General features: G+C 37.5%; 1 protein-coding gene across 2 annotated transcripts in view; it reads right to left on the bottom strand.

Annotated features, from left to right (window-relative positions):
- Positions 1 to 11,732: 11,732 nt before the first annotated feature.
- The window catches only part of HIKESHI (heat shock protein nuclear import factor hikeshi), a 38,764-nt gene continuing 23,281 nt past the window's right edge, over positions 11,733 to 27,215 (bottom strand). For both annotated transcript variants that reach the window (XM_043451999.1, XM_043451996.1), the window contains 3 exons: positions 19,189 to 19,340; positions 13,036 to 13,154; positions 11,733 to 12,082 (listed from right to left, as the gene is read on the bottom strand). In XM_043451999.1, the coding sequence (XP_043307934.1) occupies positions 12,028 to 12,082; positions 13,036 to 13,154; positions 19,189 to 19,340 (326 nt within the window). In that variant the 3' untranslated portion in view covers positions 11,733 to 12,027. The remainder of the gene's footprint in view (positions 12,083 to 13,035; positions 13,155 to 19,188; positions 19,341 to 27,215) is intronic.

The raw sequence follows: 27,215 nt of genomic DNA on the forward strand, positions 1-27,215 counted from the left end.
CTTGAACTGTGGGAGACCAAAAGAGAGAGAGTACATTAACTGGCCCGAACACACTGCCGGCCGTTCGCAGAACAAAGAGACCGAGAAAGTCCAGAGAAGAGCTCGCAGGCTGCGGACCGGCCCAGCCCCGCCGGAGGCAGGAGGCAGGGGGGAGGGGAAGGTCGCGGCGAGACACAGGGCGCAGGCACCCCGACCGGCGCGGGCGGGGACATGGGGCCTGGGGACGCGGAGGGCAGAAGGCGCACACACCGACTGGGCCAGCGGAATAAGACTTGGGTCCGCAGAAGGGAGTGGCGCGCCACACCTGGGGGAGAGTGCGCCCCTCAAGCCCCTGGAAAGCTGGACCCTCTGACGGGGAAGGCACAAAAAAAAGAAAAAAAACAGCAGGCGGCAGCTTTTCGCATCCGCGCGTTTTGTGGAACACCCGAGGGCTGGACACCTCGCGCTGCGCAGGGCGCGCTCCATATATGAACTGCCGGAAGCTGAGCAGCGCAGACGGAGAAAGCGGCGTCAGCCCTCTCACGGCAGCGCCAGCCCGTCCGCGGTGCAAGCCGCCCTCACAGCCCAGCCCCTCCCTGTGATGGCTGCATGCGCAGCGCCATCCCCATCAGCGTCAAGCCCTCCCGCAGAGCGACGGAACTAGCTACCTGAATAAGAGTCCACCTCTGCCCGCCTGTGTCAGGGCAGAAATGAGGCTCTGAAGAGACCGGCAAACAGAAGTCAAATAAACAAAGGGAACCGCTTCAGAAGGGACTGGTGCAACAGATTAAAATCCCTCTAGAAAACACCGACTACACCGTAAGGGGCCTGTAGATACCGAGAAGTGTAAGCTGGACCGAGGAGCTCTCTGAAACTGAGCCGAACCCACACTGACCGCAACAGCTCAAGAGAAACTCCTAGATATAATTTTACTTTTTTCTCTTTTTTTTTTTTCTTTTCTTTTTTTTATTTTTTATTTTTTTTCTCTTTTATTTTCCTTTTAAATCCCCTATTACTCCACCATTATTCCTTAACTTTCATTTTCATAGATTTTTACAATTTTTTTAATTAGGGGGAAAAAAATTTTTTTTTTCTTTTTTCTTCTTTTTTTTTTTCTTTTTCTTTCCTTTTTCTCTTCTATTTTCTATTTTTCTTTTCCTCTTATTTCTTTTAAAGTCCTCTAGTACTCCTCTACTACTCCTTAATTTTCATTTTCAACACACTATAACCTTACAAAAAAAAGAGAAGCCCTATTTTTAAACCGAAGATTATTCTCTCCCAATCTTGACTCTCTGTTTTCTACCTCAGAACACATCTATTTCCTCCTTTCCCCTTCTCTTCCCAATCCAATTCTGTGAATCTTTGTAGGTGACTGGGCTACGGAGAACACTCTGGGAACAGACAGCTGCGTAGATCTGTCTCTCTCCTCTTGAGTCCCCCTTTTTCTCCTCCTGCTCATCTCTATCTCCCTCCTCCCTCTCCTCTTCTTCATGTAACTCTGTGAACCTCTCTGGGTATGCCTAACAGGGGAGAATCTTTTCGCCATTAACCTAGAAGTTTTCTTATCAGTGCTGTATAGCTGGAGAAGTCCTGAGACTACAGGAAGAATAAAACTGAAATCCAGAGGCAGGAGACTTAAGCCCAAAACCTGAGAACACCAGAAAACTCCTGACTACATGGAACTTTAAGTAATAAGTGACCGTCCAAAAGCCTCCATACCTACACTGAAACCAACCACCACCCAAGAGCCAATAAGTTATAGAGCAAGACATACCACGCAAATTCTCCAGCAACGCAGGAACATAGCCCTGAACGTCAACATACAGGCTGCCCAAGGTCACACCTAACACATAGACCCATCTCAAAACTCATTACTGGGCACTCCATTGCTCTCCAAAGAGAAGAAATCAAGTTCCACGCACCAGAACACTGACGCAAGCTTCCCTAACCAGGAAACCTTGACAAGCCAATCGTCTAACCCCACCCACTGGGTAAATCCTCCACAATAAAAAGGAACCACAGACCTCCAGAATACAGAAAGCCCAGTCCAGGACACAGCAATCTAAACAAGATGAAAAGGCAAAGAAATACCCAACAGGTAAAGGAACATGAAAAATGCCCACCAAGTCAAACAAAAGAGGAGGAGATAGGGAATCTACCTGAAAAAGAATTTAGAATAATGATAATAAAAATGATCCAAAATCTTGAAAACAAAATGGAGTTACAGATAAATAGCCTGGAAACAAAAATTGAAAAGATACAAGAAATGTTTAATAAAGACCTAGAAGAAATAAAAAAGACTCAATTAAAAATGAATAATGCAATGAATGAGATCAAAAACACTTTGGAGGGAACCAAGAGTAGAATAACGGAGGCAGAAGATAGGATAAGTGAGATAGAAGATAAAATGGTGGAAATAAATGAAGCAGAGAGGAAAAAAGAAAAAAGGATCAAAAGAAATGAGGACAACCTCAGGGACCTCTGGGACAATGTGAAACGCCCCAACATTCGAATCATAGGAGTCCAGAAGAAGAAGACAAAAAGAAAGGCCATGAGAAAATACTCGAGGAGATAATAGCTGAAAACTTCCCTAAAATGGGGAAGGAAATAGCCACCCAAGTCCAAGAAACCCAGAGAGTCCCAACAGGATAAACCCAAGGCGAAACACCCCAAGACACATATTAATCAAATTAACAAAGATCAAACACAAAGAACAAATATTAAAAGCAGCAAGGGAGAAACAACAAATAACACACAAAGGGATTCCCATAAGGATTAACAGCTGATCTATCAATAGAAACCCTCCAGGCCAGAAGGGAATGGCAGGACGTACTGAAAGTAATGAAAGAGAATAACCTACAACCTAGATTACTGTATCCAGCAAGGATCTCACTCAGATATGAAGGAGAATTTAAAAGCTTTACAGATAAGCAAAAGCTGAGAGAATTCAGCACCACCAAACCAGCTCTTCAACAAATGCTAAAGGATCTTCTCTAGACACGAAATGCAGAAAGGTTGTATAAACGTGAACCCAAAACAACAAAGTAAATGGCAAAGGGACCACACCTATCAATAATTACCCTAAATGTAAATGGGTTGAATGCCCCAACCAAAAGACAAAGATTGGCTGAATGGATACAAAAACAAGACCCCTATATATGCTGTCTACAAGAGACCCACCTCAAAACAAGAGACACATACAGACTAAAAGTGAAGGGCTGGAAAAAATATTCATGCAAACGGAGACCAAAAGAAAGCATAGGTCGCAATACTTATATCAGATAAAATAGACTTTCAAATAAAGGCTGTGAAAAGAGACAAAGAAGGACACTACATAATGATCAAAGGATCAATCCAAGAAGAAGATATAACAATTATAAATATATATGCACCCAACATAGGAGCACCGCAATATGTACGGCAAACACTAACGAGTTTGAAAGAGGAAATTAATAGTAACACAATAATAGTGGGAGACTTTAATACCCCACTCACAACTATGGATAGATCAACTAAACAGAAAATTAACAAGGAAACACAAACCTTAAATGACACAATGGACCAGCTAGACCTAATTGATATCTATAGGACATTTCACCCCAAAACAATCAACTTCACCTTTTTCTCAAGTGCACACGGAACCTTCTCCAGAATAGATCACATCCTGGGCCATAAATCTAGTCTTGGAAAATTCAAAAAAATTGAAATCATTCCAGTCATCTTTTCTGACCACAGTGCAGTAAGATTAGATCTCAATTACAGGAAAAAAATTGTTAAAAATTCAAACATATGGAGGCTAAATAACACGCTTCTGAATAACCAACAAATCATAGGAGAAATCAAAAAAGAAATCAAAATATGTATAGAAATGAATGAAAATGAAAACACAACAACCCAAAACCTATGGGACACTGTAAAAGCAGTGCTAAGGGGAAGGTTCATAGCATTACAGGCTTACATCAAGAAACAAGAAAGAAGCCAAATAAATAACCTAACTCTACACCTAAAGCAATTAGAGAAGGAAGAAATGAAGAACCCCAGGGTTAGCAGAAGGAAAGAAATCGTAAAACTCAGGGCAGAAATAAATGCAAAAGAAACTAAAGAGACCATAGCAAAAATCAACAAAGCTAAAAGCTGGTGTTTTGAAAAAATAAACAAAATTGACAAACCATTAGCAAGACTCATTAAGAAGCAAAGAGAGAAGAACCAAATTAACAAAATTAGAAATGAAAATGGAGAGATCACAACAGACAACACTGAAATACAGAGGATCATAAGAGACTACTACCAGCAGCTCTATGCCAATAAAATGGACAACTTGGATGAAATGGACAAATTCTTAGAAAAGTATAACCTTCCAAAACTGAACCAGGAAGAAATAGAAGATCTTAACAGACCCATCACAAGCAAGGAAATCGAAACTGTCATCAAAAATCTTCCAGCAAACAAAAGCCCGGGACCAGATGGCTTCACAGCTGAATTCTACCAAAAATTTAGAGAAGAGCTAACACCTATCTTACTCAAACTCTTCCAGAAAATTGCAGATGAAGGTAAGCTTCCAAACTCATTCTATGAGGCCACCATCACCCATATTCCAAAACCAGACAAAGATGCCACAAAAAAAGAAAACTACAGACCAATATCACTGATGAACATAGATGCAAAAATCCTTAACAAAATTCTAGCAAACAGAATCCAACAACATATAAAAAAAATCATACACCACGACCAAGTGGGCTTTATCCCAGGAATGCAAGGATTCTTTAATGATCCGCAAATCACAATAGTAAATACACCACATAACAATTGAAAGATAAAAAACCATATGCTATCAATAGATGCAGAAGAAAGCCTTGACCAAAAATTCAACACTCATTTATTGATTAAAACTCTCCAAAAAGCAGAATAGAAGGAACATACCTCAAATAATAAAAGCTATATATGACAAACCCACAGCAAGCATTACCCTCAACGGTGAAAAATTGAAAGCATTTCCCCTAAAATCAGGAACAAGACAAGGGTGCCCACTCTCACCACTACTATTCAACATAGTGTTGGAAGTTTGGCCACAGCAATCAGAGCAGAAAAAGAAGTAAAAGGAATCCAGATAGGAAAAGAAGAAGTGAAACTCTCGCTGTTTGCAGATGACATGATTCTCTACATAGAAAACCCTAAAGACTCTACCAGAAAATTACTAGAGCTAATCAATGAATATAGTAAAGTTGCAGGATATAAAATTAACACACAAAAATCCCTTGCATTCCTATATACTAACAATGAAAAAACAGAAAGAGAAATTAAGGAAACAATACCATTCACCATTGCAACAAAAAGAATAAAATACTTAGGAGTATATCTACCTAAAGAAACAAAAGACCTATACATAGAAAACTATAAACACTGATGAAAGAAATCAAAGAGGACACAAACAGATGGAGAAACATACCATGCTCATGGATTGGAAGAATCAATATTGTCAAAATGGCTATTCTACCCAAAGCAATCTATAGATTCAATGCAATCCCTATCAAGCTACCAACGGTATTTTTCACAGAACTAGAACAAATAATTTCTCAATTTGTATGGAAATACAAAAAACTCGAATAGCCAAAGTAATCTTGAGAAAGAAGAATGGAAAACTGGAGGAATCAAACCGCTGACTTCAGACTCTACACAAAGCCACAGTATCCAAGACAGTATGGTACTGGCACAAGACAGAAAATATAGATCAATGGAACAGAATAGAAAGCCCAGAGATAAATCCACGAACCTATGGACGCTTTAATCTTTGACAAAGGAGGCAAGATACAATTGGAAAAAAGACAACCCTCTTTAACAAGTGGTTGCTGGGAAAACTGGCAATACCACTTTGGTAAAAGAATGAAACCTAGAACACTTTCTAACACCATACACAAAAATAAACTCAAAATGGATTAAAGATCTAAATGAAGACCAGAAACTATAAAACTCCTAGAGGAGAACATAGGCAAAACACTCTCCGACATAAATCACAGCAAGATCCTCTATGACCCACCTCCCAGAATATTGGAAATAAAAGCAAAAATAAACAAATGGGACCTAATGAAACTTAAAAACTTTTGCACAACAAAGGAAACTATAAGAAAGGTGAAAAGACAGCCCTCAGATTGGGAGAAAATAATAGCAAACGAAGCAACAGACAAAGGATTAATCTCAAAAATATACAAGCAACTCCTGAAGCTCAATTCCAGAAAAATAAATGACCCAATTCAAAAATGGGCCAAAGAACTAAACAGACATTTCTCCAAAGAAGACATACAGATGGCTAACAAACACATGAAAAGATGCTCAACATTACTCATTATTAGAGAAATGCAAATCAAAACCACAATGAGGTACCATTACACGCCAGTCAGGATGGCTGCTATCCAAAAGTCTACAAGCAATAAATGCTGGAGAGGGTGTGGAGAAAAGGGAACCCTCTTACACTGTTGGTGGGAATGCAAGCTAGTACAGCCGCTATGGAAAACAGTGTGGAGATTCCTTAAAAAACTGGAAATAGAACTGCCATATGACCCAGCAATCCCACTTCTGGGCATACATACCGAGGAAACCAGACCTGAAAGAGACACGTGCACCCCAATGTTCATCGCAGCACTGTTTAATAGCCAGGACATGGAAACAACCTAGATGCCCATCAGCAGACGAATGGATAAGGAAGCTGTGGTACATATACACCATGGAATATTACTCAGCCGTTAAAAAGAATTCATTTGAATCAGTTCTAATGAGATGGATGAAACTGGAGCCCATTATACAGAGTGAAGTAAGCCAGAAAGATAAAGAACATTACAGCATACTAACACATATATATGGAATTTAGAAAGATGGTAACGATAACCCTATATGCAAAACAGAAAAAGAGACACAGAAATACAGAACAGACTATTGAACTCTGTGGGAGAATGTGAGGGTGGGATATTTCAAAAGAACAGCATGTATACTATCTATGGTGAAACAGATCCCCAGCCCAGGTGGGATGCATGAGACAAGTGCTCGGGCCTGGTGCACTGGGAAGACACAGAGGAATCGGGTGGAGAGGGAGGTGGGAGGGGGAATCGGGATGGGGAATACGTGTAAATCTATGGCTGATTCATATCAATGTATGACAAAACCCACTGAAATGTTGTGAAGTAATTAGCCTCCAACTAATAAAAAATTTAAAAAAAAAAGAAAAAAAAAAAAAAGAAAATGCAAAAATGAGTAATTATTTGATCATTCCAATAAACCCATAAATCTAAAAATGAAAATGTCTTTCAACTATGGAGCTACAAAGACAGCCATTCTCCAACAAAATTATTGACTGTCAGTTTTCAATTAATGCTTCATGTATTACATTTTGATGATGCAGTAACGGATAGTAGTAAAGTAGAACCTATTAGATATACACCTGAAATCTAGAATCAGCATTTACAAGATGGATATGCCCCAGGTTCATACATGACAGCTAATGTATAGCTAGTTAAATTCAGAAGACAATGCCCTTATTGGGTACAGTTCAGTTCAGTTCCTTAGTCGTGTCCAACTCTTTGCGACCCCACGAACTGCAGCACGCCAGGCCTCCCTGTCCATCACCAACTCCCGGAGTTTACTCAAACTCATATCCATTGAGTCGGTGATGCCATCCAACCATCTCATCCTCTGTCATCCCCTTCTCCTCCTGCCCCCAATCCCTCCCAGCATCAGGGTCTTTTCAAATGAGTCAGCTCTTCGCATCAGGAGGCCAAAATATTGGAGTTTCAGTTTTAACATCAGTCCTTCCAATGAACACCCAGGACTGATCTCCTTTAGGATGGACTGGTTGGATCTCCTTGCAGTCCAAGGGACTCTCAAGAGTCTTCTCCAACACCACAGTTCAAAAGCATAAACTCCTTGGCACTCAGCTTTCTTTATAGTCCAACTCTCACATCCATACATGACTACTAGAAAACCCATAGCCTTGACTAGACGGACCTTTGTTGAAAAAGTAACGTCTCTGCTTTCTACTATGTGTCTAGGTTGGTCATATCTTTCCTTCCAAGGAGTTAGCATCTTTTAATTTCATGGCTGCAATCACCATCTGCAGTGATTTTGGAGCCCAAAAAATAAAGTCAGCCACTGTGTCCACTGTTTCCCCATCTACTTGCCTTGAAGTGATGGGACTGGATGCCATGATCTTAGTTTTCTGAATGTTGAGCTTTAAGCCAACTTTTTCACTCTCCTCTTTCACTTTCATCAAGAGGCTCTTTAGTTCTTCTTCACTTTCTGCCATAAGGGTGGTGTCATCTGCATATCTGAGGTTATTGATATCTCTCCTGGCAATCTTGATTCCAGCTTGTGCTTCTTCCAGCCCAGCATTTCTCATGATGTACTCTGCATATGAGTTAAATAAGCAGGATGACAGTATACAGCCTTGATGTACCCCTTTTCCTATTTGGAACCAGTCTATTGTTCCATATCCAGTTCTAACTGTTGCTTCCTGACCTGCATACAGATTTCTCAAGAGGCAGGTCAGGTGGTCTGGTATTTCCATCTCTTTCAGAATTTTCCAGTTTACTGTGATCCACACAGTCAAAGGCTTTGGCAGAGTCAATAAAGCAGAAATAGATGTTTTTCTGGAACTCTCTTGCTTGTCCCATGATCCAGCAGATGTTGGCAATTTGATCTCTGGTTCCTCTGCCTTTTCTAAATCCAGCTTGAACATCTGGAAGTTCACGGTTCACTTATTACTGAAACCTGGCTTGGAGAATTTTGAGCATTACTTTACTAGCATGTGAGATGAGTGCAATTGTGTGGTGGTTTGAGCATTCTTTGGCATTGCCTTTCTTTGGGATTGGAATGAAAACTGACCTTTTCCAGTCCTGTGGCCACTGCTGAGTTTTCCAAATTTGCTGACAAATATGTTGAGTGCAGCACTTTCACAGCATCATCTTTCAGGATTTGAAATAGCTCAACTGGAATTCCATCACATCCACTAGCTTTGTTCATAGTGATGCTTCGTAAGGCCCACTTGACTTCACATTCCAGGAAATCTGGCTCTAGGTGAGTGATCACATTGTGATTATCTGGGTCATGAAGATCTTTTTTGTACAGTTCTTCTGTGTATTCTTGCCACCTCTTCTTAATATCTTCTGTCAGGTCCATACCATTTCTGTTCTTTATTGAGCCCATCATTGCATGAAATGTTCCCTTGGTATCTCTAATTTTCTTGAAGACATCTCTAGTCTTTCCCATTCTGTCGTTTTCCTCTATTTCTTTGCATTGATAGCTGAGGAAAGTTTTCTTCTCTCTCCTTGCTATTCTTTGGAACTCTGCATTCAAGTGGGTGTATCTTTCCTTTCTCCTTTGCTTTTCACTTCTTTTCACAGCTATTTGTAAGGCTTCCTCAGACAGACATTTTGCTTTTTTGCATTTTTCTTGGGGATGGTCTTGATCCCTGTCTCCTGTACAATGTCACAAACCTCCATCCATAGTTCATCAGGCACTCTTATCATCAAAGCATGAAAATATTAAACACATATTTGAGTTTGCTATTTTCTAACTATTTAAAATTCTAATAAAGTCCCTTATTATCTTTTAAATTTTTTTATTCAGTATTCAGTGACAAGCATTTTAAAAAATGGATCCATTGGGCACAGATGGTAAATTATGTTACTATTTTCCCCTGTAAACCGATATAGATATTGGCTGAGACTACTTCTTGCCTTTGGATATTTTTAACTCAAGTTCGTATCTTGTCTCCTCTGACAACCCTCTTATGATTTTCCCTTTCCCATATTGAGGCATAAAAACACTGTTGTTTTTCCTGCATAAACTCTGGGTTGTTTTATGGAAAAATGGTAATAGGCAAAATTAAGTTTGTGTGGCACTCTACAAATTTTAAATAATTCAAAACTATTCTAAAAGCTCTTTTAAAAATCAAACTTGAAAAAATCGAATCAAGAGTTCAGCTTTCCTAGACTAAACTGTAAGTAAAAATTAATAAAATGTTTCAATGTGTCTTTGTTCCTTCAAGCTGCTATAACAAAATAACCACAGGCTCAACACCACGTAATCAATAGAAATTTGTTTCTTATAGTGCTGGAGGCTGGAAGTCCATGATCAAGATGCCAATATGGTCAGCTGAGAGCCCTCTTCCAGGTCACAGACATCTCCATATATCCTCACATGGCAGGAAGGACCTTTGGGAGGAAACTGGTCTCCTCAGGAGTTTAAAGGAACAGTTATTTAATCTTTTACTTTGGAATTTGACTCTAAACCTGTCAAATTCCACCGTGAAAGATTTAATAGCTGTTCCTTTAAACTCCTGAGACCAATTTCCTCCCAAAGGCTCCTTCTTATAACTTGAACTTTCCTCATACCATTAGCCCCAATCTTCATTACTGCAAAAGCTGTACTCCAAGTCAGCAAAGTACTTCTGCTGTAATCATTACAGCTTCATCTGCTAAACCAAGTGCACTGGGGTGGAACAAGTGCTGGACTTATTCTCACTGTACTGGTCATTTTCTCCAAGACTTCCCAGACTTCTGTGCAGGAACTAGCTCCAAGAATGTGTCCACCTCAAGGAACAATTATTGGCTTACTCCTGTTATGATACTATATTTCTGATATCATCTGTAACTCAGCAGGAATTGCAACATCAATACCAGGCTTTTGCCCACCTCTTACAGGTAAACAATCTGCCTGCCAATGCAGGAGACACAAGAGACAGGTTTGATCCCTGGGTTGGGAAGATCTCCTGGAGGAGGAAACGGCAACCATCCCCGTATTCTTTTGGGGCTTCCGTGATGACTCAGACAGTAAAGAATCTGCCTGCCATGTGGGAGACCTGCATTCAATCCTTGGGTTGGGAAGATCCCCTGGAGAAGAGAATGGCAACCCACTCCAGTATTCCTGCTTGGAGAATCCCATGGACAAAGGCTACAGTCCACGGGGTCACAAAGAGTTGGACATGACTGAGCAACTAACAACACTACACCCAAACTGGGTATGACTACCTATCCCAACAGCAAGAACAATATAATCAGAAAAGTAATCCAAATTTTGCCTAATGCTCTGCTGTGGAAGCCCAACAAACCAGTTTAAATACACTACCCAGGGCTGTCATGGACAATCACATAGTCTTTTCCTCTTGGCAAGCCAAGGGATAGTTTGTATGTAGTTAAAACTTACTGTTATATCTCTGTAAAGATCACCAGACAGGTGAGATCCTGGTGGTATTTGGTCAATGGGAATCACCAGTGTAAGTCAAAGATTTTCCTCTGAATGAGACACAAGGCTTTATCTTCATACATAAAAGTAAGAAATCCTATATTCTGTACAAAAGTGCCTAACACTATCAATATTAAATAAAGCCTGAACAATAATAATTATGGGAGTTTTGTTAAAAATGAATGAATTTGTTGATATAAAAAGTAACAACCAATTTGTTAACTGAAAACTTTTTTTTTGGCCGCACCATGAGGCTTATAGGATCTTAGTTCCCAGACCAGGGACTGAACTCCAGGCCACAGGAGTGAAGGCTCCTAGTACTAACCACTGGACTGCCAGGGAGCTCCCCTGAAAAAACTTTTACTCTTAAGAAATACTAACTGAAAATAATTTCTCCATACGTAAAAATGTAGATTGGGTATCTTTTTCCAAAAATCTCCACAAATTTTGATATGTTTGATTTTCATTAATTATTCTAGCAAATTCCACTGTAAATATAAACAAAAGATTATAAATACAATGCATTTGGCACACTATTGTGAATATGCTTTATTTTTAAGTAAAACATGAATCATAGCCCAAACAAAATGTTTTACCTCTTGAGTATTTTAAGCTTACGGGAAAGGAGTCATTAATGATGAACATGTTTTCATTTTTCAATGTTTTTAATTTTTTATAAAGATGTTAATTAAACTTCATAGTCACTAAGCAGTTTTTAAACTTAGGCTTCATGGATCCTTTTGACTTCATGCTTTCAAATAGTCATTATCTTCAAAACATGACAAATTTCAGAATCCATTAAAAATTATTTTATTCAAATTATGTTTTCCAAAAGAGAGGGTTCTGTGCTAGTCGTCTTTGAAAGTTTTCATACCTACAAAAGAAAAAACATCTTTATAAGAAATTTAATTAGAATCTTTCATAACCTGACAAATAACTCATCAAAAAGCAAATAACTTTACATGTCACTTCTAAAAAGCCAAGATTAAAAACCTAGAAAGTTAAAAAGTTAATTTGGGAGCTTAATTATTAATGTATAAGAAGACAGCAAGCATAGTGATTTAACTGGCTGTATCACAAAGCACACATCATAATACATTTTATTATCTTTGGCAAATATGAGAGCTAGAAGTGACCTAAGAAAAAATGAAATCTAACTCCCCCACCCTCATTTCATAGATGAGAGTGATTTGCTCAAGGTCACATAGCTACATGATAACAAAGCTCAAACCTAATACATTCCAGACCAGTCCATGCTACACCATGCTACCACTTCTCAACAGCCTCCTTATGTGTCTCCCTAACACTGGGATATTCAAAGTGAAAAGAAACATCTACAAAAGAGAAACAAAGGAAAGCTGAAGAAACAGATTTATTAATCATTTATGTACAGGATACAGTATAAACCACTCTGATGTTTTATACATGTTTATTTTAGATCAAGACTTTCTAAACTTAGGAAAAAAGTTTTCACTGATATTTCACGCCTCATATATGGTACTTAAAATTCAAGCATATAGATAGGTAGGTAGGTAGATAGATAAAAGATACAGACCTTAATTGTGGTCCCTAAAACATAATTAACAGTATTTTCTTGTGTTTATAAAGCCAAAATGTCTACTATATAACAGAATATTATTTGGGGCAGAAATTTTTCCTAATCTGAACTCTAAAGCACATACTATTTAATGGCATGCAAATGTTAATGTAGGCTGATATCCACTATAAAAGAAAATGTTTAAATGTCAAAAAAGAAATACATTCACAAGCAAAATATATATATGGTTACTCAAAGCCTTACTATGAGAGCTACATAATGCCCCATACCATTTCAGAACCACATTTGCTGGAATGAACATTTCAGATGGACTTGGTGTCATCTGGGCCTGAGAGACAGCAAATGATGAAGCAAAATTGTAGAAGTTGTCCAGCATCTTTTGTGTGAACTAAAAGTTAATAATAAATAGATTAATGGGTTGTACTAAACACTGCAATATTTTAAAATATTAAACTCTAATATTTTTAATTTAAAATGTTGTTGCACTCACTTGGTTTAAGGACTAGGAGTTGTAAGTCTAATGCTGACCACTAAGGAAGTCATAAAATGACACTAGTGCACAAAAGCATAACCATCTGCCTTTAGTACTATCCTTATATCTCAAAGAATTTCTATGACTTTCAACTACTTTTAAGTTTCTAACAAATTCATTTTATTAAAAGAAAAAAAGATAAAATTTTTTTCCTTCAAATTATCTTCTTTTATCTCCACCTCTGCAGATTCCCCTCTCCTCAAATACCACCCTGGTCAAATCAACCTGTTTCCTCATCCAAAATAGTAACCATATTTAAAAAGTCTTTTTCTTGCCAGAAAAATTTTTAAAAAGTATAAAAAAGGAGCAACTGGTTACTTGCCATCAATTGCAAAGATGATACTATTCCACTTCCATCTCCTGGCCCGTTTGCTCTAACTGACCTTCAAATGGGCAAATCCACTAAACACCCTCCAGCTCTCCTTGGTAGAAGCCAGAAGCACATGGATTTACATTTCTTGAGCATCAAATGGGTTTAAGCACTAAACCCAAAATTAATGAACTACTAACAATAGTAATACCTTTTATTCACTCAAAAATAATCTTCCGAACATCACTTTCTCAGAAACACAAAACTAGCCATGAAGATTCTTGCTGACTCTTTTCTACATGAGAAGAAACATGTTAACAGGGTTTTTGTTTAATAATATCGAGATAATTTAACCCAAGAGACTCTACTGTTAAGGTACTTGAACCAATATGAGAGTTCAGTAAGAACATGGACTAAATAAAAGTTCAGTATCAAGAGGAAAAAAACCAACAGCAACCCTCCACACAAGCAACAAAAAATTTTAAATGTAATTTTAAGAAGATCCGACTCATGACAAAAAGTCTGTAAGATACCTAGGGGAAATGCAAAGACAAGCTGACAGTAAGATATTTGTGGGAAATATTTTAAAGTGTATTGACAGACAAGAAAGAAAACGAATGAAAGGACTTTTTTTTTTACCACATTGAGTGGAAAGACACCATGTGTTCATGAATGGAAGACATAATGTAATAAAGGCACATTAAAACCTATAAATCCAACGTTATTTTTAACTACATTCCAACAAGATTTTTCACGGCACTTGACAAGTCGATGTTAAAATTATTATGAAAAATACTCAGGCTTGTTTTGTTGATTATGAGGAAAGTCTTGGCCTACCAGATATAACTGGCAAAGGGACAGGCAAATAAACTAACTGGAATAAAATGGAGAGCCCAGAAACAAACGTAAGTATATGTGACACATGACATACAACAAAGATGCTATTACTGAATTAAAAAAAAAAAGTATGTAGGAACTTCCCTGGAGGTCCAGTGGTGAGGAATCCGCCTTGCAATGCAAGAGACACAGGTTCAATCCCTGGTCAGGAAACTAAGATCCCAATGCCAAGCAACTAAGCCCACAAACCACAACTAGTGAACCTGCAAGTCTCAACTGGAGATCCCACAGGTTGCAAGGAAGATCCCACAGGCCACAACTAAGACCAGACACAGCCAAATTAATTAATTAATTTAAAAATAGGGACTGGGCTTCCCTGGTGGTTCAGTAGTAAAGAGTGCACCTGCCAATGCAAGAGACACGGGTTCAATCCCTGATCTGGGACGATGCCACATGCCGCAGAGCAACTATGCTGCAAATGAGCCCACAATCTACAACTACCGAAGCCTGCGTGCCCTAGAGCCTGTACTCAGCAACGACAGGGCACCACAACGAGAAGCCCACGAGCTACAACTACAGAAAAGCCCACTTAGCAACAAAGATCCAGCACAGTCCAAGATGAATAAATAAAAAATTTTTTAAAAGATGTATTTGCTTTAAACTAAGAGTTCCAAGAGGAATGTTTCCAAGACAAATTTTAAATTGCTATAAATATATATAAAGATATTGAATGGGAATTTATATTTGGAAGAGTTTGGGCATAAATTATTAGAAATGGAAACATAGAAATCCATGCAAAGGAAAAAATGACAAATTTATTAACCAAGAAAAATAAAAAGTTATATAGGACAAGAAATATAATCATAAACTCGTAACACATGGCTCAGCTCTGAAAAATATTTACCAGGTCATAATACTGAAAATTTGGAATCTTAACTTGAAGACCTATATTGGAAAGGAGGGGAGAAAAGATACCTGTATATGCCGGGGAGCAGAAGATTAAGAGAGCTAAACCATGCTGGGCTTCTGCTTATGCTCAGTCACGCAGTCGTGTCCGACTCGGCGACCCCATGGACTGTAGCCCACCAGGCTCCTCTGTCCATGGGATTCTCCAGGCAAGAATACTGGACTGGGTTGCCATGCCCTCCTTCAGGGGATCTTCCCAGCCCAGGGATCAAACCCAGGTCTCCCGCATTGCAGGCGGATTCTTTACCATCTGAGCGACCAGGGAAGCCCTTAAATCATGTTATGTATTGATAAGTCAATGGAAAATACCTATAACAAATAAATCAATAAAGACTCAACAAGTTTCTTCTGACACATGGAAGTAAATACAAGAAGAAAAAGTGGGAGGTTGAAAGCGACTGTTGCTGAGGAGCAGAAGAAGAGCAGAATATTAAGAGGCACAACAGAGAACAGCCGTTTTCCATGTAAAACTGACTTTCTCAGTCATGTGCTACTGATAAAAACTAAAATCAAGTAAGAACAACTAAAGGCATAAATTAGAAACATGTTTAAACATACATACAAATTGCACTATACATATTTTGTGAAAAAACAAAATTTTTTAAAGTACTGAAATAGGAAAGATACATAAAGTTAGAAGATTAGCTACTTGGACAGGGAAAAAGAGAAGCAGAGAGCAGTGGATTGTAACACTTTATATAACTTCTTAACTAGTATAAAATATAGCAAAATGTAACAGTTAAACCTAAGTGGACGACTGTGTGCATGTGTGCCCGCTTAGTCCTGTGGGACTCTTTTTGATCCCATGGACTGTGGCCCTCCAGGCTCCTCTGTCCATGGGATTTACAGGCAAGAATACTGGAATGGGCTGTCATTTCCTTCTTCAGGGGATCTTTCCAACCAAGGAAAAGAACCTGGGTCTGCTGCACTGCAGGCAGATTCTTTATCTTTTGAGCCATTAGGGAAGCCCAGGAAGATACATGGAAGTCTTCAAATATGCCCCACTATAAATAGAGCCCTACAAGGTCAGGTACTATTTTATTTTGATACCTGGTTTTATCTATTTGTTCTTTAAAAATGCCTGGCACACAAAATGTACACAATAAATATCTGTGGAATGTACTTTTCTATATATTAAAATATTTCATAAAAAATACATATGCTTAATAAGAAGGTCAAATAATTTATTATAGAGTTAAAATGTCTTCCTGCCTCTCTCCAGGGATAACATCACTTTGGCATGTATTTTCCAGACATTTTTCACATACAATTTATATGGAATAACTGTTTAGTATTGCTTCGTAACTTGCTTTTTTCAGCACAGTTTTTTTTTTTATAATTACTGACAAAAATTTTAAAACCCAGACTGTCTTTCCTAACTCGGCCCATTCTCCAGAGATTGCATGACAAGTTGGCTCTTAAATTCACAGCCACAGTTCTTAAAAGTATGCTGTCCAGCAAGCCCAGAGGTTTCCTTAGTCCATTCATGCTCCTCCTCTCCTAGAGGACTTATTTAACAATCCTTTTGGTTTAGATTGTACTGGAGTGGGTTTCCATGCCCTCCTCCAGGGGATCTTCCCAACCCAGGGACTGAAACCAGGTCTCCGACATTGCAGGTGGATTTTGCACCATCTGAGCCACCAAGGAAGCCCTTGGTTTACATTTCCAATATTTCCTTTCCCCTCAATCTTGGCTGATGATGATCTTGCTTCCTATTTCACTAGAGAAGGAATTGAGAGAGAACCTGCACAAGTCCTCTTCAGCACGTTTGCTAACCTGCTGCGTCTCTCTATCCAAACTCTAAACATTGCCCATTATCCTTTCTATTCCTTCCTAATACAGTCTACTTCCTACTCAAGGATACCACTTTCACAAGTCTCCCCACTCTCCTGCATCATCAATTTTTCTCTCACAAATGCTTTACTGCTGTCAAACATGATATAATATCTATAAACAGAAAAAAAAATTTCCTTGTCCCCACAGCCCTCAAGCAACCAGACCACCCATCTGCTGTCCTTTGTAACAACACTCACTAAGAGTCATCTATAGTCACTATTTCCATTTCCTCTTCTCCAAGTCACTCAACCTCACTCCAAACTCCCTTTCCACCTCTGTGAATTCTTGTCAAAGTCTTTAATGACTTTCTACCTTGCCAAGTCCAATCGTTAATTCTTACCCTTTTTACTTGATCCATAAGCAGTCAACACTACTGATCACTTCTTCCTTCTTAAAAACCAGTCTTGAAAATTGTATATATCTTATGTTGAATAGGTTTATTGTGTTTTTCAGGTCTACTATATCCTTCTACTTCTCCGTATAACCATTCTATTAAGTTTTGAGTTTGATATTGAAACCCCAACTAAAAATCTTTTATCTACTTAAAAAAAAATAATCGTAATATACAGTGGAATTATATATAACTTTGTTGTATGTATTTTCCAAATCTCCTGTAAATGTGCTATCATATCTTAATAATTTAAAGAGGTAAAAAAAAAAAAGTACTTCTCTTCCAAAATATCATTCTGGGGGGTCTCCTACTACATTAGGTGTTCCTTTCCTTTTATTCCTCCTGATCTCTTAAGCATCTCAACTTTGAAATGGCCTCAAGCTCTGTCACTGGCCAATTTTTCTGTTGATAGTTATTTCTCAGTGATCACATTTCCTCTACAACTTTAAATACCACCTCTACACTGAGGGCACCCAAATTTTTCTCTCTCATGAACCTGCCACCTCCAGCTATCTATCTAATAGGCATCCCAAACACAGTACAACCAAAACCCAACTCCTGATTCCACTCCCAACCCACACTTGTTCTTTGCACAATATTCCTGTGTTCTAGCTCCTGGAACCAGCATCCTTACAGCCACAGTTGATGTCTCTACCTCAGACTTTACATGTGATTCACACCGTGAGACAGCATTGGCCCCATATTCAAATTATCTCTAGAAAAGATATCAACTACTTTTCACCACATCCATTTGTACTCCCCATTAAACTCTCACCGAGATTTTCACAAGAGACTCCTAACCGCCCTTTCTCCTTCCATCTTTGCCTCATTACAGTTTCTCTCCAAAGATGCAAAAGTGATCCTTTAAAAACGTAAGTTAGATCATATTACTCCCCTGCTAGAAATTTTGTTTTGTCCTCCAAAAAGAACTTAAGCCAAAGTCCCTACAAAAGCCAATGAGATTTCATATATGGAATCTCATTATGGGGGAGGCACTTCCCCATAATCTCCCACTTCATCTCCCATCTCTCCCCCTTGCTCACTCTACGCCAGCCACAAAGTTTCACTTTATTTTTCAAACGTAACAGATTTCTACCACTGGGCCTTTGTATTAGCTATAACTCTGCCTAAATCATTCTCCCCTTCAGGCCTTTGCCTTATAGGTTAAAAGTCAACCTTTATGAAATTATGTGATTTTAAGCAACATTAGGACCAGAATCTTCCTTATTATCAGGTTCACAACTGTATACCCACAGTCTAGCATATTAATTGTGGGAGGAAACGGGGGGGAAAGTTAATATTTAAATTCATTTAAAAAAAAATCACTTTGAGCTATTTTATGACTGTAAAAACTAAGTATCATCAAAGCATTTATGAATTTTAAAATACCTATATAGAAAGGAGACAAACTGAAAATATTCATGGAAGCCAATAATTTATGTCATATGTGTTTACCTTCATTTTTACATGAATTCTACCACAGGCTGTTTCATGAAGTATAGAATGTGATCTGTAAGCTATTTTAGAAAATGAGAGGTGCACTCCGTTACCTGAGTGAACGAATCAACTGAGGAGACAGCAGCGTTGCCCACAGGAGTCTGCTGAGCCAGGCTGTCCAGCAACTCCACTGAGATCCCAATCTGAGCGACAGACGGAGTCCGGACAATGTTCATGGTTCCAAACGGGTGCTGGCTTCCTTCTCCTGAAAGAAATTAACGTGTGCCACATGTTTCCAACTTAACTTGTATAAATTCCTTCCTAAAGATGTGAAGAACCGCTGATTTATATGCACTAAGAAGTTCTGTCACTTGAAAGTTTGTCTTTTCTCAGATAAATGTAAAAGGATGCGTGTGTGTGTGTGTGTGTGTGTGTGTGTGTGTGTGTGAGTTGTTCAGTCGTGTCTGACTCTTTGTAACCCCATGGATCATAGACCACCACCAGGCTCCTCTGTCCATGGGATTCTCCAGGCAAGAAAACTGGAGTGGGCCGCCCTTCAAGGGATCTTCTTGACCTGGGCATAGAACCTGGGTCTCCTGCACTGCAGGCAAATTCTTGGCCGTCCGAGCCGCCCGGGAAGCCCAAAAGGATGCCTAGTTCTTAACCATAATAAAAAAACTGAGATTTTCCCCACCAGAAAAACAGCCATTACTTTTCTAAAAACTTATAAAGTTATTATAGCTAGAAATGGAGATTAACAGAGTAAGACAAAAATAAATGAGAATTAGATAAAGATTCTCAATGCTGTGACGAAAGGATATCTTTAAAGATTTTTACAATTAGTTTTAATATTTTCTGATTATTCTACAAAGAAAGAGCTCTCAATTGCCACTATGAACAACAAACAACATGGCATATTTTACTACATGTCATGACTCGCCCCACTCAACACCTGAGGATCTATTATCAAATAGGCAATAAAGAAATTTGCAACTTATTCAGAAAATAATAATTTTCCACTTTACAATATATCATTTATAAATAAGTATATAATATGTCATAAATACATAAAACAGATTATATGTGTATTTGATATACCTGATCCTCTAAGTGTCAGCTAACTTAAACATGAAAGAATATAGATCAGTTTTATTAATCCATATAAAGCAATCATGAAAGAAGAAAAAAATACAATGAATAGATTAGTGGTTTATCTGCTCTTTTAATAGGAATATAAAATGTCTAAACTAATACTACAGAACGAAAATCTGGGACAATATGCATTCCTAATAACCAGAACACTCACTCAAAGTATCAAAACTCTTAAATTTTCAGGTATATGAATACAAAAACCTGCAACTGTATGTTTTTGTGCTTTAAAAATACACACACACACTTCACTAAATGCGACTGGTTTAAGATATTTTTATTTTTCTTAATTTCCTCATTATTTGTACATTTTCCAGGTTTACTTCTGTTATTTCTATCAATGTGGTCTGACAATATATTCTGCAATCTTTTAAAATATACTAAGATTTGTTTTGTGGCCTGTTGTGTCAAGGAAATGTTCCAGGGGCACTTGAGAAGAATGCATATTCTGCTGCTATTGAACAGAATGTTCTGCTATGTCTCATCAAGTTTATAGTGTTGTTCAAATCTTCTATTTCTTTGATGATCTTCTGTCTAGCTGTTCTGTCCATATTTAAAGTAAGGTACTGACATTCTCAACTACTGTTGAACTGATTATTTCTCTTTTCCACTCTGTCAATACCTGATTTATGTATTCCCAGGCTCTTTCAGGTGCACACAAGTTTGCAACTGTTACATCTTTTTGAAAGACTGACCCTTTGATTTCGGTTTACATATATATTTTTTCATCCTTTACTTCCAACCCATTCATCTCTCTGAATCAATAGTTGAACCATGTCTTTTAATCCATTCTGCATATCTCTGCTTTTTAATTGGAGAGTTGAATTGTGTGTTAGATACTTGCCAGTGTATCATTTTAACTCCTTTTTCATAATTTTTATTATATTCTTTAAATGACTGCACTATAATTACAATTAACATCTTAATTTATAACAACTCTAATCTGGATTAGTATCAGTTTCAGTATACAAAATTTAAATTTCAGTATACAAAAGAGTTTCAGTATACAAAATTCAGGATACAAAAACTTTGCTCCTATGTAACTGCCTCTCTTCCTTATGTTGTTTATTGTCACTAATTACATCTTCATACATAGTATGTCTATGTTGTGGTGTTGTTAGTCACTAAGTCATGTCCGACTCTTTTGTGACCCCATCAGGCTCCTCTGTCCATGAGATTTCCCAGGCAAGAATACTGGAGTGGGTTGTCATTTCCTTCTCCAGGGGATCTTCCCAACCCACGCATTGAATCCGCATTCTCCTGCACTGGCAGGCAGGTTCTTTACCACTGAGTTACCAGGGAAGCCCACTATATCCATAAGCAGACAATGTTTTATGCCATTATCTTTTATATCAAATAGGAAGAGCAGAGTTACAAAGTATGCATTAATACTGACTTTTATAATTACCTGTGTAGTTACCTTTACCTGCGTTTTTACTTAAAATGTATTTGAATTACATCTCAGGTCTCATTTCAGCTTGAAGGACCCCCTTTAGCACTTCCTGTAGGGTTAGTCCTCTAGTCATGATTCTCTCAATTTCCGTTGATCTGGGAGTATCTTTATTTTGCCTTCATTTCTGATGGCTACAGAATTCTCGATTGACCTTTTTTCAGTACTTAAAATATGTCAGCCTACTGCCTCTGGACTCAATGTTTCTGATGAGAAAAAGCTGTAACTTCATAAGGACCCTTGTACATGATGAGTTGCTTCTCTAGTCAGTTTAACATGTCCTGAAGCTAATCCTACTTGAGTTTGTTGAGCTACTTAAGTGCAGATTAATGTTTTCATCAAATTTAAGAGTTTTCAGGTGGTATTTCTTCAAGTATTCTACCCACCCCTCTGTCTCTCCTCTTCCTCTGGGGCTCCCAACACTGACACGCTTGACAGTGTCTCACAGGTCTCTAAAGCTCTGTTCATTTTCCATTCTTCTTTCAGCTCTTCAAACCTGGTATTTTATCTATTTTCAAATTCACTGATTTGGGGGGGGGGGACCTACTCAAATCTGCTACTAAAACCCTCTAGTCAATTTTTCATTTCCATTACTGTACTTTTCCACTCCATAGTTTACTTCCTTTAAAATTTTTTTTTTCAATTTTTACTTCTTTTTTCTATCTGATGATATATCATTCTCCTGATTTCCTTTAGCTCTCTGAGCATGTCTGAGACATTTCCTTAAAGTCTTTGATGATTACGTCCGATGTCTCTACTTCCTAGGTAGTTTCTAGTCATTTCTTCTGTGAAAGGGGCTTGTTTCTTGTATGCTTCATAGCTTTTTGTTGAAAACTAGAAATTGAATAATTGACAACTCTAGCAATCAGATGTTTCACCCCTTCTTAAGGTTTATTGCCACTGTTTATCGTAGCTGTTTCCTTGTTTAATGATTTTTCTGAACTAATACTATAAAGTCTTTATTTTTTTTTTTTATCATTTGTGACTACTAAAGTCCCTTTTCAGCTTAATGATCAGCTAGTGAACGGAAAGAGACTGCCTTAGAAGCCTGGAATCAAATTCTCCCAATGTTTTGCAGGTGGGCTCCATGTGTTGAGACTTGACTTCAAAACTCATGCCTTCAAGGTCGGCCAGCAGTGAGACCTTAGGACCTTCTTAGATCTTTCCCAAGCATGTGCATAGCCCTGGACACCCATGTGGTCATTTAGATTCCTAGGAATTCCCAGGTCAGAGAATTTCAAAGCCCTTGTTTCCTAAGTGTCTTATTCCCAGCCTTCCCTTCCAAACTTTTTGATTAGTCTGATGTTTGCCCCAACTGTTGACACTTTCTCAGGCATCAATGACCTGTAAATATTTGTAATATATATTCAAATATTAATTTACCTGTAAACATTTTTGACAAACCCTTGCAAGAAGTCACTTTAGCAGTGGAAGAGTTCCAAGTTAAAGGACATAAAGGCAAGCCTTTTGAATCTGTCTTTCAAAGAATCACATAACTCAATAAGTTAATTACAATTAATTGTGAATGACATCCATTCTGCTCCTTCTGGTATCGGTACCAATACTGAGAACATGGTCTGTTACTTTCAAGGCTACCACTGAGCAGAGGAAAAAGGGCTGAGATCACGGCAGATTAAAATACCAAAAGCTCACTGTTCGCACAGAGATTCAGTGTTTTTTCTTAATAAACGTCCCTCTGGTTGTGACAAGCCTTTGGTTAGTTTCCAGGGGCCTGAAAAAGTTGATTCTGGGAGTTTCTGCCAGTTTTTTTGTTGTTATCGGTGTTGTTGCTTTTATAGAGGGATAAATTTTGGAATCCCTTTCTCCATCATTTTAACTGTTTTAAGCTGAGAATCATGCTAAGTCCAGAAAATGCACTGCTATTTGTCTGTGTATCAGGCTCAGGAAAATGACTCAATACACTTGCCTTAGTTAAAATCACCCAGGGAGTGATATGCCCAAGCAGAAAGCCTTGTCATCTCTAATCTCCACCTTTTATTATACACAAGTTCTTGGCAAATGAGTGGGGTCCTAACTAAAGCTGTCTAAGCCCCACTGTAAAAACTGGGGCTAAGCAAATATTCTGACTTTTTCATTTTAGAGCTCTGTGGAAACAAGACACTGTAAGGAGGGGAAATAAGCCTCCAAGTCTTCAATAATCTTTAATCAATATTTTCAAAGAAATCTACTGTGCAATTAAGCCATTCCTTTAGTCAATTTTATTCTCAAAACAGGTTTGACACAGTAGTTGATACCCTCCAAGTACAAAAGTTCTTGTTTGCAAACCATAAAATAAAACACTGGGAAGAAACATTGGAACATAAAATACAAACTTACAGTGAATGCTTAATTTTGTATATGAATTCATGATAGCCAAAGTCAAAAGAAAAACATGATCAGTTATATTGAGTCTTATAATAAAAAATTAAAAAGCAAAAACAGCAGGGAAAGTAAAACATCTGGTCTTCAAAAAAAAAAAAAACACACATTGCATAAAGTCCTCAGTAACATTCCAACACTAAAAGCAGCAGCAAATCTTTTAAGGCTGTTTCTCAAAGTATTCCTCTCCTCACTAACCTAACAAGGCGTAACTCAAGAGGAGAAATCATATAGGAAACTAGTGTTTTACTGTTAGTATACAAGGAAAAAGCAGTCATCATCATTTACTATCTGGGTCTAATTGACTCTTTTAAAATATATATACATTTTAAGTCATTTCACAAAAAATGTTTGGAAGAATAGAGAGAGTAAAAAACAACTTTATTGGGATTTTCAGTGAGTAACCAAGCCCAGCAAACTCAAATACGCACTACAGATTTCCCACAGGTGCCTGTTGTTTAAGTCACAATGAAACAAAATGAGCCACATTCTCTGAATACAACTGTTCATCAAGGGTCACTAATAAATGTGGAATATATCCATTTTATAAACCTGACTCCTGACTTTAAACACATCTGTTAGGTTCCAGCTTATCATTACTTCTGGTCCTTCTTCTAGTAATTGTACTGTCAAAGCACAATACTTGAAATTTTTAATGGCTCATAATTTGTTGAAGAACGGCCACCTTCTCTGACTTGTAATTTTCAAATCACTGTCATTTTTAGATTTATGAACATTTAGAATATTTATGAACATTTAGAATATCAATCCAATTAACTTTTCATTTCTACATTTATTTCCTTCTCATCATCTTTGCACTGTGTAGGCAAAAAAAATCCCTTTAGATTTTTAAGTAAACATAGAAGATATATTTTCATTTTCACCAAGAACTTTATTGAACCATGTATTCACTGTTTTGTCCCACTACCTTCCACCATTTTTCAGGCAACTTCATAATTCTATCTTCCTGAAATTTTTTATCTTTTTGAGCAAGGAACTATTCCAGATGCCTTTTATAGTCTTTCACGGGACTGAAGTTTTTTCCATTGAGAGAATTTTGTAAAGACAGAAATAAATGGAAATCTGAAGGAGCAATGTCTGTGAACACGGTAGATAAACCAGAATTTCCCAGCCAAGCTGTAACAGTTTTTGCCTGGTCAACAAAAAAAATGAGGTCTTATTATCCTGATGGAAGATTATGCATTTTCTGTTGACAGATTCCATACACTATCCATCCAGTGTTATTTTCAGTTGTTCTAACTGGGAGCAGTACTCCTTGGAATTAATCGTTTGGTTTTCCTGAAGAAGCTCGTAATAGAGGACTCCCTTCCAATCCCACTATATATACAACATCACCTCCTTTGGATGAAGATGGGCCTTTGATGTGCTTGGTGGTGGTTCATTTCATTTGCCCCACAATCTCTTCCACTCCACATTATTATATAGTATCCACTTTTCATCGCTTGGCACAATTTGTTTTAAGAATGGAACACTTTCATATGTCTCAGTAGAGAAACATGCAAAAATATAGTCAAGGTTTTTCTCACTTAAATTGTGTGAAACTCAAACATCAAAGTGATTAACATGACCAAAGCAGGGGCAATGTCCACTTACAAACTGTATTCAGTCAAATTTGGAGCACAAAGGTAAGAATACCAGCACATATCCTTCAACCACGTGTCCAAGATTTTGTCACAAAATACATGATTAATTCCTCCTTGCTGAATGACTGAGTAAGAATACCGTATTTTCTTTTGGTCCTTAGAAATATACTGTTCAATCATCAACTTTTTAGTTAAGAAAATTCATTGAGATCATCATTCTTTTATTTAATAAGATTCAGTCCTGAGACTTTACTTATATGATCAACTGCACCACCATTATAAGAGTCCAGAATGCTGCTATTTGCCTCTTTGTATTTATTTTCTGATTCATGCAATAAATGTAAAATTTGTTCCTCTGTCAATTTTCTTCTTTGCCACTAATAACATAAAAAATTATTAATTCCTAATTCTGTCCAAAAAAGCAAAAAGCAGAAAATGAAGATGGTGTCTCCAGTCTCCCTTTATACTTCGTGAAAGATGACTTAATTCTCTGGACAATACAATATGAAAACTGATTGAGGAATAATGCAATAGCAAACTAAGGTATACATGCAAAATCTGGCCCATAACCTAATGTAAGACCTTGAAGGGAAGGACAGTTTTTACATTTTTAAAGCGCTGTTTAAAGAATATGTCACAGTGACCATTTGTAGTGCACAAAGCCTAGAATATATACTATCTTAAGCTTTACAAAAATGTTTGCCAACCTCAGCTTCAAGTAATTCCATCATTCTTCCTTTCTCTTATCATTTCAGCCTTTTCCCCCCATAGTTGAGAATAACTAATGAATAATGATAAATAATTCCTTGGATGAAATAGCAAAATGTTTCAAAATATAGACAAAATAAGATCATTAATATCCACAAATGCATATTAGATGTATAAAATGATCCAATGGACCCATATGGTAACTGTAAGATAGAATGAACTTAAAAAACAGAATTAAGTAAAATAAATGCTTTCTCTGTTCTTTGAAAGACCCCTATAAAAAAATAAAACTTATGAAATATCCACCTAAGAGTTACAAGTGTCTCGTAAAAGAAACTAAAAGTGAGTCCAGTAGTTAAGATATTTTTGGTGTGCAAAGAGATGAGGACTGAAGAAAACTTATGGCAGAAATAAGCAATTTACTATGAAGTGACATTTGAAATCTGACATATGTTAAAAAGCTACAGAAAAACAGCCTAATTTTGCTTGTTGAAAATCCTCTTAGTATCGAATAGAAATATTTAGAAATCACAAATATGTATTCCTAAAACTTCTGCTTCATTTCATGGATAGCCTGACAAGCCTGAAATACCATTTTTCCTGAATGCATATTTTAAGAGCTATGTGACTTCCAAAGGTTTATCAACAATAAATCTCTTAAACCAGATAAAAATGTTAATTTACCTGACATTGAAGTATGGCTAGAATTTGGATGTCTGAAATGTATTTAAACAATCACTATTTACCAAGTATCTAAAGTCCATCTCTGTGCTCCTAAACACTCTAAAGAACATAAGGTAAAAGATACAACATTCCCTACTCTCAAGGCACTTTCATTCTCATAAAGCAG

The sequence above is a fragment of the Cervus canadensis genome, chromosome 29 (assembly GCF_019320065.1).
Source record: "Cervus canadensis isolate Bull #8, Minnesota chromosome 29, ASM1932006v1, whole genome shotgun sequence".
In the NCBI taxonomy this organism is placed as follows: domain Eukaryota; kingdom Metazoa; phylum Chordata; class Mammalia; order Artiodactyla; family Cervidae; genus Cervus; species Cervus canadensis.